The 15938-nt window shown below is 36.5% G+C and overlaps 1 protein-coding gene across 2 annotated transcripts in view; it reads left to right on the top strand.

Annotated features, from left to right (window-relative positions):
* The window catches only part of ABCA9 (ATP binding cassette subfamily A member 9), a 79947-nt gene that overhangs the window by 3277 nt on the left and 60732 nt on the right, over positions 1–15938 (top strand). The window contains exons 2-6 of one of the 2 annotated variants that reach the window (XM_054457983.2): positions 6581–6689; positions 8188–8395; positions 12308–12472; positions 13047–13150; positions 13926–14152. In XM_054457983.2, coding sequence (XP_054313958.2) covers positions 6594–6689; positions 8188–8395; positions 12308–12472; positions 13047–13150; positions 13926–14152 — 800 coding nt within the window. In that variant the 5' untranslated portion in view covers positions 6581–6593. Of the gene's footprint in view, positions 1–6580; positions 6690–8187; positions 8396–12307; positions 12473–13046; positions 13151–13925; positions 14153–14578; positions 14637–15938 lie in introns of those variants that run through there. The other variant, XM_063656521.1, reaches the window with a different exon arrangement.

Raw genomic sequence — 15938 nt, 5'->3', positions numbered from 1 at the left:
AACCCAGCCATCCTTTTTTTCCAAGCATTATCTACCGCCAGTTGGTCAAATCCACAAGTGCAGAACCCACAAATACAAATGGGTGACTATAGTTTTTGAGCTGTGCTAACATGAAAGAGTATAAATAATTACATTATACCCGTACTACCAAACTGAAATTGTCATATCTGAAATAAGTTACCTTCATTATGTTGTAGTAGGTCAGTTAATGGCTTTTGGACAGACATGTCCTGAATTCTGTTTGTTCTCTGCAAACAATTCTATAAAGACTTCCTAAAGCCTTGGCCCATGTTTTAGAAAGTGAAAGTCTGGCTGACTGGTGGATCTGTGTGCAAGCCTGAAGGCCACTCTCTCTTTTGTTCTTGTAAGCCTAGGCCCTTATGTGGGTTACCCTCAAGGCCAAGGCTGAGCCCATAAGCAGGCAGGCATGGGTGATTGTCTCTCATTGAAAATAGCAGAGCAACATTGGTGCCTACAAATGATTATCCCTATATTGATTTCAATAATACAGTAGTAGAATGAGGTATCTGTTTAAGTGCCTTCAAGGACAATTTTATGTGGTTTGTTTATCTCTATTTGGCTGATTCATTCTCCCTAACTCCACCTCCCGCCTATCCACATATGTATAGGGAGGTTATAGCCATCATAGATGTGAAGATTAGTTTGGGTGCTCTTTTCTATCAACAGTAAAAGCGGGCCATCTACTTTGCAAGAATAAAGTTTGTCTATAATAACACCAAACCTATTCCTTGACTCAACAGTCCATTCTACAATAATTACATTTTTATGCCCATACCGTCTCCCCAAAATGCATTTTCACACCACTGAACACTAATTAAAACTATGAGTTCCAAGTCTTCCTACCTCTTGGGATGTTTCATAGGAAAATCTCCATTGACCAAGTGACATTGATCTGGCTTTTATTTCTGTGCCTCTTCATCCCTACATATTTAACTATTCCAAAATAGTTATTACCACCATCACTTTACTCTAGTTCCTGCTGCTCATTATCTCTTACACAGTATATCCTATCTAATTAGGCTTCACCTTATGAAGTAGGCTTTTGTAAATATCCCAGGGGATGAAGGACGAGGAGTTGAAAGACACAGAACAAAGATTCAGAATTTTATTCCTTTTTTTGCTTCTAGCATCTGAAAGAGATTGACAGTGTTGAAACATTTCTTCCTTAACAGTCTGATAGAATTTCCCAGTGAACCCATTCACTGGGGAACCACCAGTGATGCTTTCTGTTTTGAAGATTATTGATTATTAAACCAGTTTCTTTGACAGATATAGGCTAATTCAGATTGTTTGTTTATTCTTGTGTGGGTTTTGACAGATTGTCTCTTTGAAGGAACTGATTCGTTTCATCTAGGCTATCAAATCTGTAAGCATAGGGTTGTTCATAATATTCTTTGATTGTCCTCTTAATGTCTATGAGATCTGTAGTGATGCCCCCTCTTTCATTTCTAACATTAGCAACTTGTGTTCTCTCCCTCTTTTTACTTAGTTAGTCTTGGTAGACGCCTATTGATTTTATTGATCTCAGAGAACCAGCTTTTGGTTTTACTGATTTTTCTCTATTGATTTCCTGTTTTCAGTTTCATTGATTTCTATCATAATTTTTACATTTCTTTTATTTTGCTTTCTTTGGATTTAATTTGCTTTTCTTTTTCTAATTTCCTAAGGTGTAAGCTTAGATTGTTTACTTTAGATCTTTCTTCTTTACTAATATATGCATTGGATGCTGTAAATTTCTCTCTAAGCAAAGCTTTCCCTGTATGCCACAAATTTTGATAAGCTGTGTTTTCATTTTTGTTTAGTTCAAAATAAGTTTTAATTTGTCATTAGATTTTTTTCTTTGACTTTTATGTTATTTAGAAGTGTGTTTAACCTCCATGTATTTGGGGCATTTTCCAGTTATCTTTCTATTACTGATTTCTAGTGTAATTTTACCGTGGCCTGAGAGCATGCGTTGTATGATTTCTATTCCTTTAAATTTTCTAAGGTGTGTTTTATGGCCGAAAATTGGTCTATCTTGGTGAACATTCCATGTGAGCATGAGAAGAATGTATTTTCTGCTGTTGTTGGGTGAAATAGTGTGTAGAAGTGTTCATTTTACCCAATCGGTTGATTATATTGTTGAGTTCAACTCTGATTTTATTTATTTTCTGCCTGCTGGATCTGTCCATTTCTGCCAAGAGAGGTGATGAAGTCTCCAACTATAAGAGTGGATTCATCTGTTTCTCTTTGCAGTTCTCTCAGTATTTTGACACAGTTGTTAGCCCACACGTGTTAAAGATTGCTATGACTTCTTGGAAAATTGACCCCTTTAACTTTATGTAACTTCTCTCTTTATCCCTGATAATTTTCCTTCCTTAGAATGAAAAGTCTGTTCTGTTTTAGAAGTCTACTCCATCTGAAATTAATATAGTTATTCCAGCTTTCTTCTGATTATTGTTAGCATGGTCCATCTATATTTATCCCTCTACTTTTAATCTATATGTGTCTTTATATTTAAAGTTGGTTTTGTGTAGACAACATGTAATTACATCTTTTTTGTCATCTACTCTGACAATCTCTGTCTTTTAATTGGTGCATTTAGACCATTGATGATCAAAGTGATTATTGACATATTGGATTAGTATCTACCAAATTTGTTACCATTTTCTATTTATTGCCCTTGTTCTAGTCTTCAATTCTATTTTTGGTCTACATTTTTTCTGCCTTTTGTGGTTTTAATTGAGCATTTAATATAATTTCATTTTTCCTTCTTTCTTAGATTATCATTCATTTAGACTCATTTTTTTTTTGTTTTTTGTTTTTACTTTCTTTCATGGATTTTCCAAAAGAAAAGCAAATTAAATCCTTAGAGTTTGCAATATATATTTACAATTAATCCAAGTCAACTTTCGAATAACACTATACCACTTCACTGGTAGCGTATGTTATAATAACAAAATAACCCCAATTCCTCCTCCATCCTGTCCCTCATATCATTACTGTCATTCATTTCACTTACAGATAAGCATACAGGAACATTATATATGAATGTAATACATATATTGTATATATGGCATTATATACATATATAAACGTAAGTATACCCAATTGAATACATTGCTATTATTTTCTATTATATTTCAAATCAATTAAAAATAAGAAAAAGTTTTTATTGTGCCTTCACTTATTCTTTCTTTCTCTGCCCAGGCTGAAGTGCAGGGTCGCCATCACAGCTCACTGCAGCCTCGACCTCTCAGGCCCAAGTGATCCTTTCTACCTCAGCCTTCTTAGTAGCTGGGGCTTCAGGCATATGCCATCATGCCTCACTAATTTAAATAATTTTGTTTTTGTAGAGACAGGGTCTCCCTATGTTGCCCAGGCTGGTCTTGAACTTCTGGGCTCAAGCCATTCTCTTACCTTAGCCTCCCAAAGTTTTGTAATTGCAGGCATGAGCCACTGTGCCCAGCCTTATATATAAATTTGTGACATATCATTTTACTTCTTTTGAAATAACTTCTTTTCATATTTTTGCAAGGCAGGTCTACTGGCAACAAATTCCCTCATTTTTTGTTTGTCTGAGAAAGTACTTCTCTTTCACCTTTTGAGGTTAATATCACAGAGTACATTCTACTAAGGGTCGAATGCTAAGTTGGTGGGTTTTTTCTCTCAGCACATTAAATACTTTATTCTCTTCCTGTTTCCATAATTTCTGAAGAAAAGTTAGATAAAATTTTAATTTTTCCTCCTCTATAGAAAAGATGTTTTCTTCCTCTGGCTTCTTTAAGATTTTTTTCTTTATCTTTGATTTTCTGTAGTTTGAAAATGATATTCCTTGGTGTAGTTGTTTGAGCAAATATTCTGCTTGGTGTTCTCTGACCTTCCTGAATCTATGGTTGGGTGTCTAGCCATTATCTGGGGAAATTCTGTCATTACTGTTTAAAATATTTCTTCTGTTCCTTTCTTTCTTTCTTTTTGGTATTCTCATTAGGCATATGTTACACATTTTCCATTGTCCCACAGTTCTTAAATATTCTGCTCTGGTTTGTTTGTTTTTTTTTTTTTTTTTGGTCTTTTTTTGCTTTCTTTTCAGTTTTGGATTCTTTTCTCAGCTGTGTGTAGTCTACTAATAAGCTTATCAAAGATCAAAGGCATTCTTCATTTCTGACAGTATTTTTTAAATATTAGGCATTTATTTTTGGTTCTCTCTTAGAAGTTTTATCTCCTTTCTTACCTTGCCCATCTGTTCCTGCATGATGCAACATTATAAGAAATATACATTTTGTCTCTGCCCCATAGTTTTGGCACAAAGCTTCTAAAACCCTTGTAATTTCCTGAGTCATAGGGGTGATGGGAATAGCGTTGGTTGTAATATTTGGTCCCTGTTCCTGACACAGAGCTTCTAAGACCAGGAATCTCTGAAGTGAAATGAGTATCTTCGTGTTAATGAGATATCTGATGGCTGAAATCCCCTAGATTGCTTCAGGATAGGACTGGTTGCCAGGGAATCACCCATGTGATTAGAAAGTTTCAGCCCCATCCCCAGGTGTCCAGGGAGAGGAGAGGAGATTGAGTTCGAGTTAATCTCCAATGGCCAATGATTTTATTAATCATGCCCATGTAAAGAAGTCTCCATAAAAGCCCTAACTGAAGGAGTTTGGGGAACTTCTGGTTTGGTGAACATCTCAAGGCGCTGGGAAGGTGGTGCACCCAGAGAGTTAATGGAAGCTCGGTGTCCTGTCCTGCACACTCTGCCATATGCATATTTTCTATTTGGCTGTTCCTGAGTTTTATCCTTTTTAATAAACTGTAATTGCAATTAGACTGTTTTTCTGAGTTCTGTGAGCTTCTCTAGCAAATTATCAAACCCAAGGAGTGGGTTGTGGGAACCCCTAATATGTAGCCAGTCAGTCAGAAGTACAAAAGACCCAGGCTTGTGACTGGCATCTGAAGTAGAGGGCAGTCTTTTGGGACTGAGTCCTTAATCTGTGGGATCTGCTGTAACTCCAAGTAGACAGTGTCGGAATTGAAGTGAATTGAATTTTAAGTCACCCAGTTGGTGTCCACAGAGAACTGGAGAATTTCTTGGTGGGGAAAACCCAGGCATTTGTTATCAGAAGTGTTTTATACAGAGAAACAGGTGTGGACTTTTTTTTCTCCCACGTTACATATTGTCTACTTTATCCATTGAAGCCCTTAGTATTTTAATCATAGTTGTTTCAAATTCCTAGTCTAATAATTGCAACATTTCTCCCACATCTGAGTCTGATTCTGATACTTTCTCTCCTTATACTGGTTGTTTTTTTTTTTACCTTCTAGTATGTGTTATAATTTTTTCTATTTGTTTTTGAGACAAAGTCTCTCTCTGTCACCCAGGCTGTAGTACAGTAGCATGTTCATAGTTCACTGCAGCCTCAATCTTGTTGGGCTCAAGCAATTTTCTGCCTCAACCTCCCAAGTAGCTGGTAGCTGGGACTACAGGGACCATGTCCAGCTAATTTTTTGATTTTTAAAAATAGAGATGGGGTCTCACTTTGTTGCCCAGGCCAGTCTCTAACTCCTGGCTTCAAGCAATCCTCCTGCCTCAGCCTCCCAAAGTTCTGGGATTACAGGCATGAGCCACCTTATGCAGCCTGTAATTTTTTCTTGGTAGCTGGACATGATGTCCCGGGTAAAAGTTAATCAATCTCTTAAGTTTGTGGCACACAAAATAATTGATTCAAACAAAGCTCCTATCTTGTTTTGGTTACTTATTTTCTTTAATTTCCAATTCCCACTTTTCAGCCAACCTCCATTCTTATTTCCCTCTTCCAAAGATAACTTTTTATTGTATTAGGGATGGTGATCCTTTAGCTCCTGAATATTTTTGGAAAATGTGTATCACGTGTAATGTGAATTGATATCAATGATATTTTGACCTAATGCTCAATCTTTTCTTTTTCTTTCTTTCTTCCTTTGAACTGGAGCTATATTTTTAAGATCTCTTCATGTGGATGGGCGTATGCCAATCCAGTGCTCCTGAATCCTACGTAGTAATCTTTGGACTGTATCCATCAAAATTTGTTTTATTAACACCATGCCACAATAATCTACATTATAAAGAACATCCTTGCACTGGTCCCCTCATGATCCCATGTGAGAATCTCCTTGGGCTGCATATCCAGGAGCAGAACTGATTGATGGTAGGATATTGCTAAGTAGTAATGAATTACTAATGAATCACCCACGTGACTGGGTAAGTTTGTACCTCCAACAACAGGGCGGAAAGTTCCTTTCTCTCCATTAGACAATTTAACAACACCTACAGTTGAGGAGATAGCAACGATCGACACTATTCACTCTTTTGTTTTTCTCAATCCAATGATGGAGAAATGATATCTGATAGTTGTTTTAATTCTTATTTCTTTCAATATTGAGTGTAAACATTTCCTCATATGTTTTTATTTTAGCCTTTTGGCTTTCTTCTTCTCCAGGAATGCAACTGGAAACAGCTGTTACAATGTTTCTTTTATGTTTGATTGCACAATGTTTTCTACTTTAGATCTTCACATTTACTTCATTTTTTTCTGTCTTTTTAAAGGAAACAGGTCAAAATGAGCAAGAGATGCATGACCGTGGGTCAGCAAACGTGGGCTCTTCTCTGCAAGAACTGTCTCAAAAAATGGAGGATGAAAAGACAGACCTTGTTGGTATGGTTCAGAGTCTATGTGTTCTCATATTTAGAGGATGAAAAAGTATTTTATCAGGCAACATAAACACTTTATTTTCATTATTTAATATTGCACATACGTGTAGTCTAATTAACAAGCTAGACTTTTTTTCAAATTCTGGGCTTTGCTATTTGTTCAAGTAAAATTTATTTTTTCAAATTACATTATGTATTATTGTTTTATGTCTTACTAGAGGCATATTTTAAAAAATTCATATTCAGAAACTCCTCGAAATATAAAGCCATATCTTTGTACTGCAGACATAACAATTCTTAACCTCTGAGCTCATTTGAATCTCATGAACGCATTTGTATAGAAGTTCAGGAACAAAGTAAAAAAGAGGCAGGGAATCCAAAATCTAAGAAACAATCAAAAGGCAAATTGTAGCACTTCTACACAATGTCATTATAGACACAGACAATGTCAGTTTGAAAGAAATAATGATCATGTAAATAAACGGGAAAATAGTATTGTGAACTTTACTTCTATTAAAATAGTACTTATTTTCTTCTGATCATAGAATTATTAGATGTGCTTTGTGCAAAAAATTTAGTAAACTCAGAAAAATATAATAAAATCACCCATAGAATACTCATAGTTCAAAAGTTATATTAACATCTGATCTTATGAACATGTGTGTGTGTTCATGCAACAAATATGTATTGAATGCTTGGATAGGCAGGGAATAAAGTATACAACAATTCCTGCATAGGGAAAAGATTACATAAATGTAAAAGTTGAGATCCCACCCTACATAGGTGTTTTACCTTTAAACTTTTAGCTCTTTTTTATATAAACATTATATTTATTTTTCTAATAAGATAGAAATAGATATAGACGTAGACCAACACACATAGCTAAAAAAGGATCATATGATGAAGACGACATATAACTCTTTTAAAAAGGACTTATGTGTAGAATTATAACTAAATAATTAACTAGGTTCTTATCACTGGGTTTCAATTACATTGTGCTGTATTTCCAATTCCAGAATGTGGTCACAATGACAAAGACTTTAACTTTTTTTTTTTTTATGAGCAACATTTTGGGACTATCTTCTTTCACATATGAGCAACAGAAGGTAAAAATATGATCTTGCTCCTGTTGATGGAAGCTAGTTACCTATTCCACATCACCTACTATTTATTTATCACTGTCACTAAAATTTTAACATGACTAAACTGTTGGGCCATTCATAAAGTAATCCAGGCTTTATCACTTGCAGTAAGGTGTGGTGAACTTAGATTCCCAATTATAACTGGAATTGATGTTACAATTCTGTCTTGGTGGGCAATGTGCATATTTTAAAATACGCAGATTAATGGACAAAGAAAATCAGGATATTTAAAAACTAGGAGAAAGAACAAATGGAATGCAAGCCAAATAACAGAATTAAGTATTTCAAACTGTTTGTGAATGATTGATCTGTGGTATAACATCTACCAGTTTGCTTCCTTTTTCTCTTATTGCTATATAGGAATGGCTCTTTTCATTTCTTCTGGTACTGTTTCTGTACCTATTTTTCTCCAATTTACATCAAGTTCATGACACTCCTCAAATGTCTTCAATGGATCTGGGACGTGTAGATGGTTTTAATGATACTAATTATGTTATTGCATTTGCACCTGAATCCAAAACTACCCAAGAGATCATGAACAAAGTGGCTTCATCCCCATTCCTAAAAGGTATGTTCCCTGGTTGTTCATGGTAATTTCCTTATTTGCAAAAGGCACAAATTCATTTTGAGATTTCCTTCATAAATTATGTTGAATGTTCAAGTTTCTAGAGTTTATTAACAACATTAATGTATATTCCTTCCAAGTCTCAAAATTTTTTGTAGTTTTTTCACTAGTGTCCCATTTAGAAAATTCCATATTAAAAGGGTTATCTTCATAATTGTACATATCAAGATGAGATAGTCCAGGGTTATTTAAATGTATGTTTGTGAAAAGATTCTGGAAACATTGGACTGTAGTGACAGCATGATTTTTCAAATGCATACATATTAAGAGAGAAACTATACATCATTTTGAAAACCCATGGGCAATATTTACAATGAAAAGAGGTGACATGTTTCCTTGTACCACAAAGTATATATGTGGGTGGGACACAAAGCTCTAAAAGCTACAAGATTGGCATGGTTTTTCCTCTGGGTGTAGGAAGAGAACAAAGAGAAACAATAAGGTATCTGATGGTCCTGAAGAAACTTCTTTAAGAGTTCATAATTACCCACCAGAAAGCAGAAAGGGCCAATTTGAGAATAGTAACTGAAACCATATTCAGAACTTATATTACTAGTATAGTTTTGGAATGCTGTTGAAGCTGTTAAATGTGTAAAGTGTGATAGACCAAATAAGTAAGTATGGAATAGTCTCATTCTCTCACCCATGTGTCCTTAAAATTTGGGAGTCACACTATGGAAGAGAAGGTCTAGGGCAGGACATTTACAAGGTGAAGAACCTTGTCATTCCAGATAGCTTAGAGAGCCATCAAGACCTGATCGATTATGCCAAACGAACTCCGCAGCCAATGTGGCATAAGTCCATGCTTTCATCAAGTTATTAAATGAAAAACATAACTAACTGTTTTACTGTTAGAGGATAATACAGGTTAAGCACCCCTAATTCTAAAACCCAAAATCTGAAATGCTGCAAAATCTGAAGCCTTTTGAGCCTGACATGATGCATAAGTGGAATATTCCACACCTGACCTCATGATAGGTTTGACTCTGTGTCCACACCCAAATCTCCTCTTGAATTGTAATCCCCACATGTAGAGGAAGGGACCTGTAATCTCCATGTTTTGAGGGAGGGAAGTGATTGGATCATGGGAGCAGTTTTCCCCATGCTGTTCTCATGATAGTGAGTTCTCACAAGATCTGATGATTTTATAAGGGGTTTCCCCCCCTTTGCTTCCTGTCTCTCCTGCCACTTTGTGAAGGTGCCTGCTTCCCCATCTGCCATGATTGTAAGTGTCCTGAGGTCTCCCTATGTTGCAGGAATCAGGAGACCAGAAAGACCAGATGGGTGGAACAGGAGGATTTTATTTAGGTAGCCACTGGCCCAGCAGATTAATATCCAGAGGATGAGCCACGAACAAAGACAGGGCTTGACTTTTATTCATGCAACTGAAGGGGGGTGGCTATCCAGTGGCGTGAAATTTGCAGGATGGGGAAAGCGAGAACAGTACAAAGGCAGTTAATCAAACTGTGACAGGTTTTGCAATTTTGGCATATCTTGTGACCTTTGCCATCCTGCACAAATGGGAAAACAGGAACTTACAAAATCCTTGCAAACTTGCAGAAATAGTTACAAAAGTAATTATAAGAGCAGAACAGAGAATGGATAGCATGGGGAAAGAATTTCAGGCAGAGACTGATAAGAACTTGTTTTTCTCCTCCCTGCTCTTGGAATCCATTTCTCTAGGGCCCCTGCCTGGCCTTGCAGATCATGTTATCATAGCTCCAGCTGGACTTTGGAGTGAGTCAGCCTGGTCAGGGAAGGACTTGTTTTCTCTTTGCTTGTTTTTCTTATACTTCCTGCTTCACCCAGCCATGCAGAACTGTGAGCCAATTAAACCTCTTTCCTTTATAAATCACCCAGTCTTGGGTATGTCTTTATAGCAGTGTGCAAACAGACCAATACACCTCATGTGATCGGTCACAGTGAAAATGCAGTAAAAACTTTGTTTTATGCACAAAATCATTTAAAATGTTGTATAGGCTGGGTATGGTGGCTCATGCCTGTAATTCCAGCACTTTGGGAGGCCGAGGTGGGCAGATCATCTTAGGTCAGGAGCTCTAGCCTGGCCAACATGGTGAAACCCCATCTCTACTAAAAATACAAAAATTAGCCGGGCGTGGTGGCATGTGCCTGTAATCTCAGCTACTTGGGAGTTTGAGGCAGGAGAATCACTTGAACTCAGGAGGTGAAGGTTGCAGTGAGCCGAGATCGTGCCACTGCACTCCAGCCTCAGTGACAGAGTGAAAGTCCATCTCAAAACAACAACAACAACAACAACAACAACCATATATATATATATATATATATGTAGTATAAAATCGCCTTCAGGCAATGTGTATAAAGTGTATGTGAAACATAAATGAATTTCACATTTAGACTTGGGTTCCATCCTCAAGATTTCTTATTATGTATATGAAAATATTATGATATCAAAAAAAAAATTGAAACCCAAAATACTTCTTGTCTCAAGCGTGTGATAAGAGATACTCAGCCTATTGTAATGAGTTCTTATTGTGGAAAATAGCTAATAAAGAGAAAATATAAGCACATATCCCACGTGAACTAACTATTGCACAACCAAATAGATAATGGAAAATATTATTTTATAAATGTTTTATATTAGTAGATGAAAAAGAAATGATAGAAATAAAACATCACCATTTTGAAACTCCCATTGAATTAATGGACCTAGGCACTGAGTGTCAACAGCTGGAATATCTCAAAAAGAGAAACAACTAGAAATTATAAGCCTCTCATAAAACAACACATCAACACCTATCGGCTGGCAAAAAAGGATTAGACCTGAGTCTGGTTAAGCCTCTGGATCGAGCTGCTGGATTGTAGGAAATATGGAGGACAAAAGAACTTGTTGAATTGCACCAGGAGGGTGCGCTTCTATGGGTTAAATGGCCTGGGTTAGATCAGTAACAGTCAGCCATTTACACTATATATTTTAGAATAAACAAAGTCTCTTAAGGAAACACTATCTAAATGCAACAGTTTTATGCTGTCTTTGGAAATTTGGCTACATTGACATCACTTCCAAATGAAAATGTGTACTATAATTGCAGCATATATTCCAACTTTAGATACCTTTGTTTGTATATGAATTTAAGTTGATGTATTGGTATTTCCAATATCAATATTTATACCAATACCAATACCAATGATTATTTCCAATACCATTGGAATTTCCAATACCAATAATTATTTCAAATTCATTCTGCCTTAAATTATTGTTTGATATGGTTTGGCTGTGTCTCCACCCAAAATTTTATCTTGAACTGTAATCCCCATAATCCCCACAATCCCCATGAGTCAAGGGAGGGACCCAGTGGGAAGTGATTGGATCATGGGGGTGGTTTCTCCCATGCTATTCTCATGATAGTGAGTGAGTTCTCATGAAATCTGATGGTTTTATAAGTGTCTGGCATTTCCCCTGCTTGCACTCATTCTCTCTCTTGCCTCCCTGGGAAGAGGCACCTTCTGCCATGAGTGTAAGTTTCCTGAGGCTTCCCCAGTCATAGGGAACTGTGAGTCCATTAAACTTCTTTTCTTTATAAATCACCCAGTCTTGGTATTTTCTTATAGCAATGTAAGAACAGAATGATACATTGTTTAAATGATTTATTTGGAAGGGTAAGTTATATTTGCAATACAAATGTTCGCCATACATTTCTGATTTTATCTAGAATATCAGAAATTCCCACCCCCCTCCCCTCCATGTCTTATTTAGGCCCAGCGCTGCCTTTAGGAAGGAAATAGCTTTAACATAAAATAACCTCAACATAATTGAATATGGCCAGATAGAGATCTTCTTGCTTAACTATTTCTTTTGTTTTCTTCACATGGCAGGAAGAACAATCATGGGGTGGCCTGATGAAAAAAGCATGGATGAATTGGATTTGAACTATTCAATGGATGCAGTGAGAGTCATCTTTACTGATACCTTCTCCTACCATTTGAAGTTTTCTTGGGGACATAGAATTCCCATGATGAAAGAGCACAGAGACCATTCGGGTAACTTTCGTAGAAGAAAAAAATTTTTTTTGCTATTGTATCAGTAGCCACAAAGGGGGCATACCTGATAGCAGAGGTGAAACTACACAAACATATACACAACCACAACATATACCTTTAATTTCTGAACATAAAGGAGATTCATATTTATTAAATGAAGCTTATGTGCTTAAGTACATTGTTTTATTAAGAAATTATATTTACTATTATTTCTAAATTGCTCCTAAAAAAACATCTGAACGAAATGATCTTGCTCATTGACTCCCAAACATTTTCTTAAAGTTTAGTGCTTTCTTGACATAAGCAACAGAAGATCCAAGCTCAAGGAAAGCAATCTTGACTAATGGAAAGAATTATAAAATATAATGAAAAATCACTGAGAACTGGTCTTAAAAATATTCGTAAAGTAATTCTGCTGTATTCCGTTTGGGTGTGCTCTGCAACTCTCAACTGAGAAGACTTACCATCCACTATATTATCATGGACTTTGCATTTTGAAACATTTGACATTTTGTTTTTTTCTGTAGCCAAGATTGTGTCATTCCATAATAATGGATGTGTTCTTCTTCTAAAGCTCACTGTCAAGCAATGAATGAAAAAATGAAGTGTGAAGCTTCAGAGTTCTGGCAGAAAGGCTTTGTAGCTTTTCAAGCTGCCATTAATGCTGCTATCATAGAAGTGAGTATAAAGTTAAAGGAATCTAACTGCATTGCATTTGAATTTTGCTGGATGGTGATTTAATGGATTATCCTATTCTATCATTTATTCACTTCATTAATGAGGTACAATATACAGAACAACTTCCATATTAAAACCGTTGTACTAAGTACTGGGGATCAGAAAATAAGTAGAACACAGGCACTTTTCTCCAGGGATACTGGTATGGGGGAGATAGAAACATGGATATATAGTCATAATAAGAGTTTAGATTCTATCATAGAATTTTTTATTTTTAACTTTTTTTTCTTAGAGACAAAGTTTTACTCTGTTGCCCAGGCTGGAATGCAGTGGCTATTCACAGACATGATTATAGCTCACTGCAGCCCCAAACTTCCGGGCTCAAGTGATCCTCCTACCTCAGCCTCCCAAGTAACTGGGATTACAGGCCATGCCACCATGCCTGGTTCTATCATGGAATTTAAAATGGTGTACTAGGCAAACAATGAATCAGGATATACTCTGATAAACATCAGGGAAAATTTGCTAATTGAAGTGACATTTCAGCTAGTCTTAAAACAGGAATAGTGTTTTGTCCAGTGAGGATGATGATGTTCTAAGGAGTCATGACAAAACCTAAAGTGTTCCAGGAACCACAAGGGGCCAGATCATGAAGGGCATATAAACATAAAATATATAAATGTAGAATGTGCATGATTCCTTATAATTTAGAGAAAAAGCCTAAGGTTGGAATTAGATTGATGATAACAATTTGTTCATTGATATCTTTCTTCAGATCGCAACAAATCATTCAGTGATGGAACAGCTGATGTCAGTTACTGGTGTACATATGAAGATATTACCTTTTGTTGCCCAAGGAGGAGTTGCAACTGATTTTTTCATTTTCTTTTGCATTATTTCTTTTTCTACATTTATATACTATGTATCAGTCAATGTTACACAAGAAAGACAATACATTACGTCATTGATGACAATGATGGGACTCCGAGAGTCAGCATTCTGGTAAATCATATGACTCCAATCCATTATGCAGCATAAACAAACAGAACAACTTAGCTGGTTGACTCCTTAGACCACGGGTCCCCAAGCCCCAGGCCACAGACTGCTACTGGTCCATGGCCAGTTAGGTACCAGGCCACATAGCAGGAGGTGAGTGGCAGGCAAGTGAGCAAAGCTTCATCTATATTTACAGCCACTCCCTATTGCTTGCATTACCACCTGAGCTCCACCTCCTGTCAGAATAGCCGCGTTATTAGAGTATCACAGAAGCTCGAACTCTATTGTGAACTGTGCATGTGAGAGATCTAGGTTGCGGGCTCCTTATGAGTATCCAATGCCTGATGATCTGTCACTCAAGAGATCTAGGTTGCGGGCTCCTTATGAGTATCCAATGCCTGACAATCTGTCACTGTCTCCCATCACCCCCAGATGGGACCATCTAGTTGCAGGAAAACAAGCTCAGGGTTCCCACTGATTCTACATTATGGTAAGTTGTGTAATTATTTCATTATATATTACAATGTAATAATAATAGAAATGAAGTGCACAATAAATGTAATCCAATTGCATCATCCCAAAACCATCCCCCCACCCCTGTTTGTGGAAAAACTGTCTTCCATGAAACTGGTCCTGGTGCCAAAAAGGTTGGGGACTGCTGCCTTAGATCTCTAAAGCATCATATATACACTTGCCGCTTTCATAAAGTAGTATGTTTATAAATGAGTGGAGCAGATGACCATGCATACTTGGTGACTTGAAACTTTCCACATTTATTTGACTTAAAGACAGCCTGATCCTGTAGATGTTTGCCAATACTCAGGGCACCAGATGATTACTTGGTCACTAGTTACCATATATGGGTGAACCCAAATACACAAATACCTGAGGTTTCCAATGTTCAGTAAAATACATGTTTCAGATACCTTATGTTAGGAATGGTGATTGATTTTTGACCCAGTGTTGGATGAGTCATCACTTTTATGACACTGAGCAAAAAGAAAACCTTTTATGTTCTTTAAACATTGAGATATTTTAGTTGAGGCCGTAGAGCACTGTGGTAAGCCTGGGAGGCAAGAAGCCACGGGTTGTCTCCATCTCAGCATTCAGTAGCTACCATCTTGGAAAATTACTTAAGCTCTTTAAACTTCACTTTTCTCTTCTGTAAAACATGGATAATAATATGTACCTCTCACTGGTCCTGAGAATTAAAAGAAAGAAATGTATCTAAAATGTTTTACATGGTGCTTAAGAATAAACCCTCGATATTAGGTGTCAGCTGATGGAGATATGGAGAGCTTTGTGGCCGGAGAAGACAGTAGAGGCAAGTTAGGAAACAAGGGTTGAATTGTCAATTAATGGCAAGATAGTTTCAAGAGTTTAGCCAAGTGATGCATTAGAGACAGATGCGGTAAAAGCCTGAGTTCTGGAGTCAGAAAGAAATGGCTTGAATCTTGAATTTGCCCTTTACACACTGTGATATTATCTCAGTGTTAAATAAGATATGTAGAATGCATATGAGGGTTCTGGGCATATGCTACATAGGCTTTCAAAGAATATTAGACATTACTGAGTAGAAAAAAATTAAGTTTATGTGATTTTCTACACAAGTGTTCAATATACCGGGTGGAGAAGTGGAGAAGATGAATTACTTCTTTGGTTTAGGGTGAAAGTTTTTCTCTGATGTCTTTTTCTGTATCAAAATTGAGTAACTCAGTACTAAAAAAAAATTTGGTCAAAATAGATAGATAGATAGATAGATATTTCTTTTTTTTTTTTTTTTTTTTTTTTT

The sequence above is a fragment of the Pongo pygmaeus genome, chromosome 19 (genome assembly GCF_028885625.2).
Source record: "Pongo pygmaeus isolate AG05252 chromosome 19, NHGRI_mPonPyg2-v2.0_pri, whole genome shotgun sequence".
In the NCBI taxonomy this organism is placed as follows: domain Eukaryota; kingdom Metazoa; phylum Chordata; class Mammalia; order Primates; family Hominidae; genus Pongo; species Pongo pygmaeus.
This window is presented reverse-complemented; position numbering and strand designations above follow the sequence as displayed.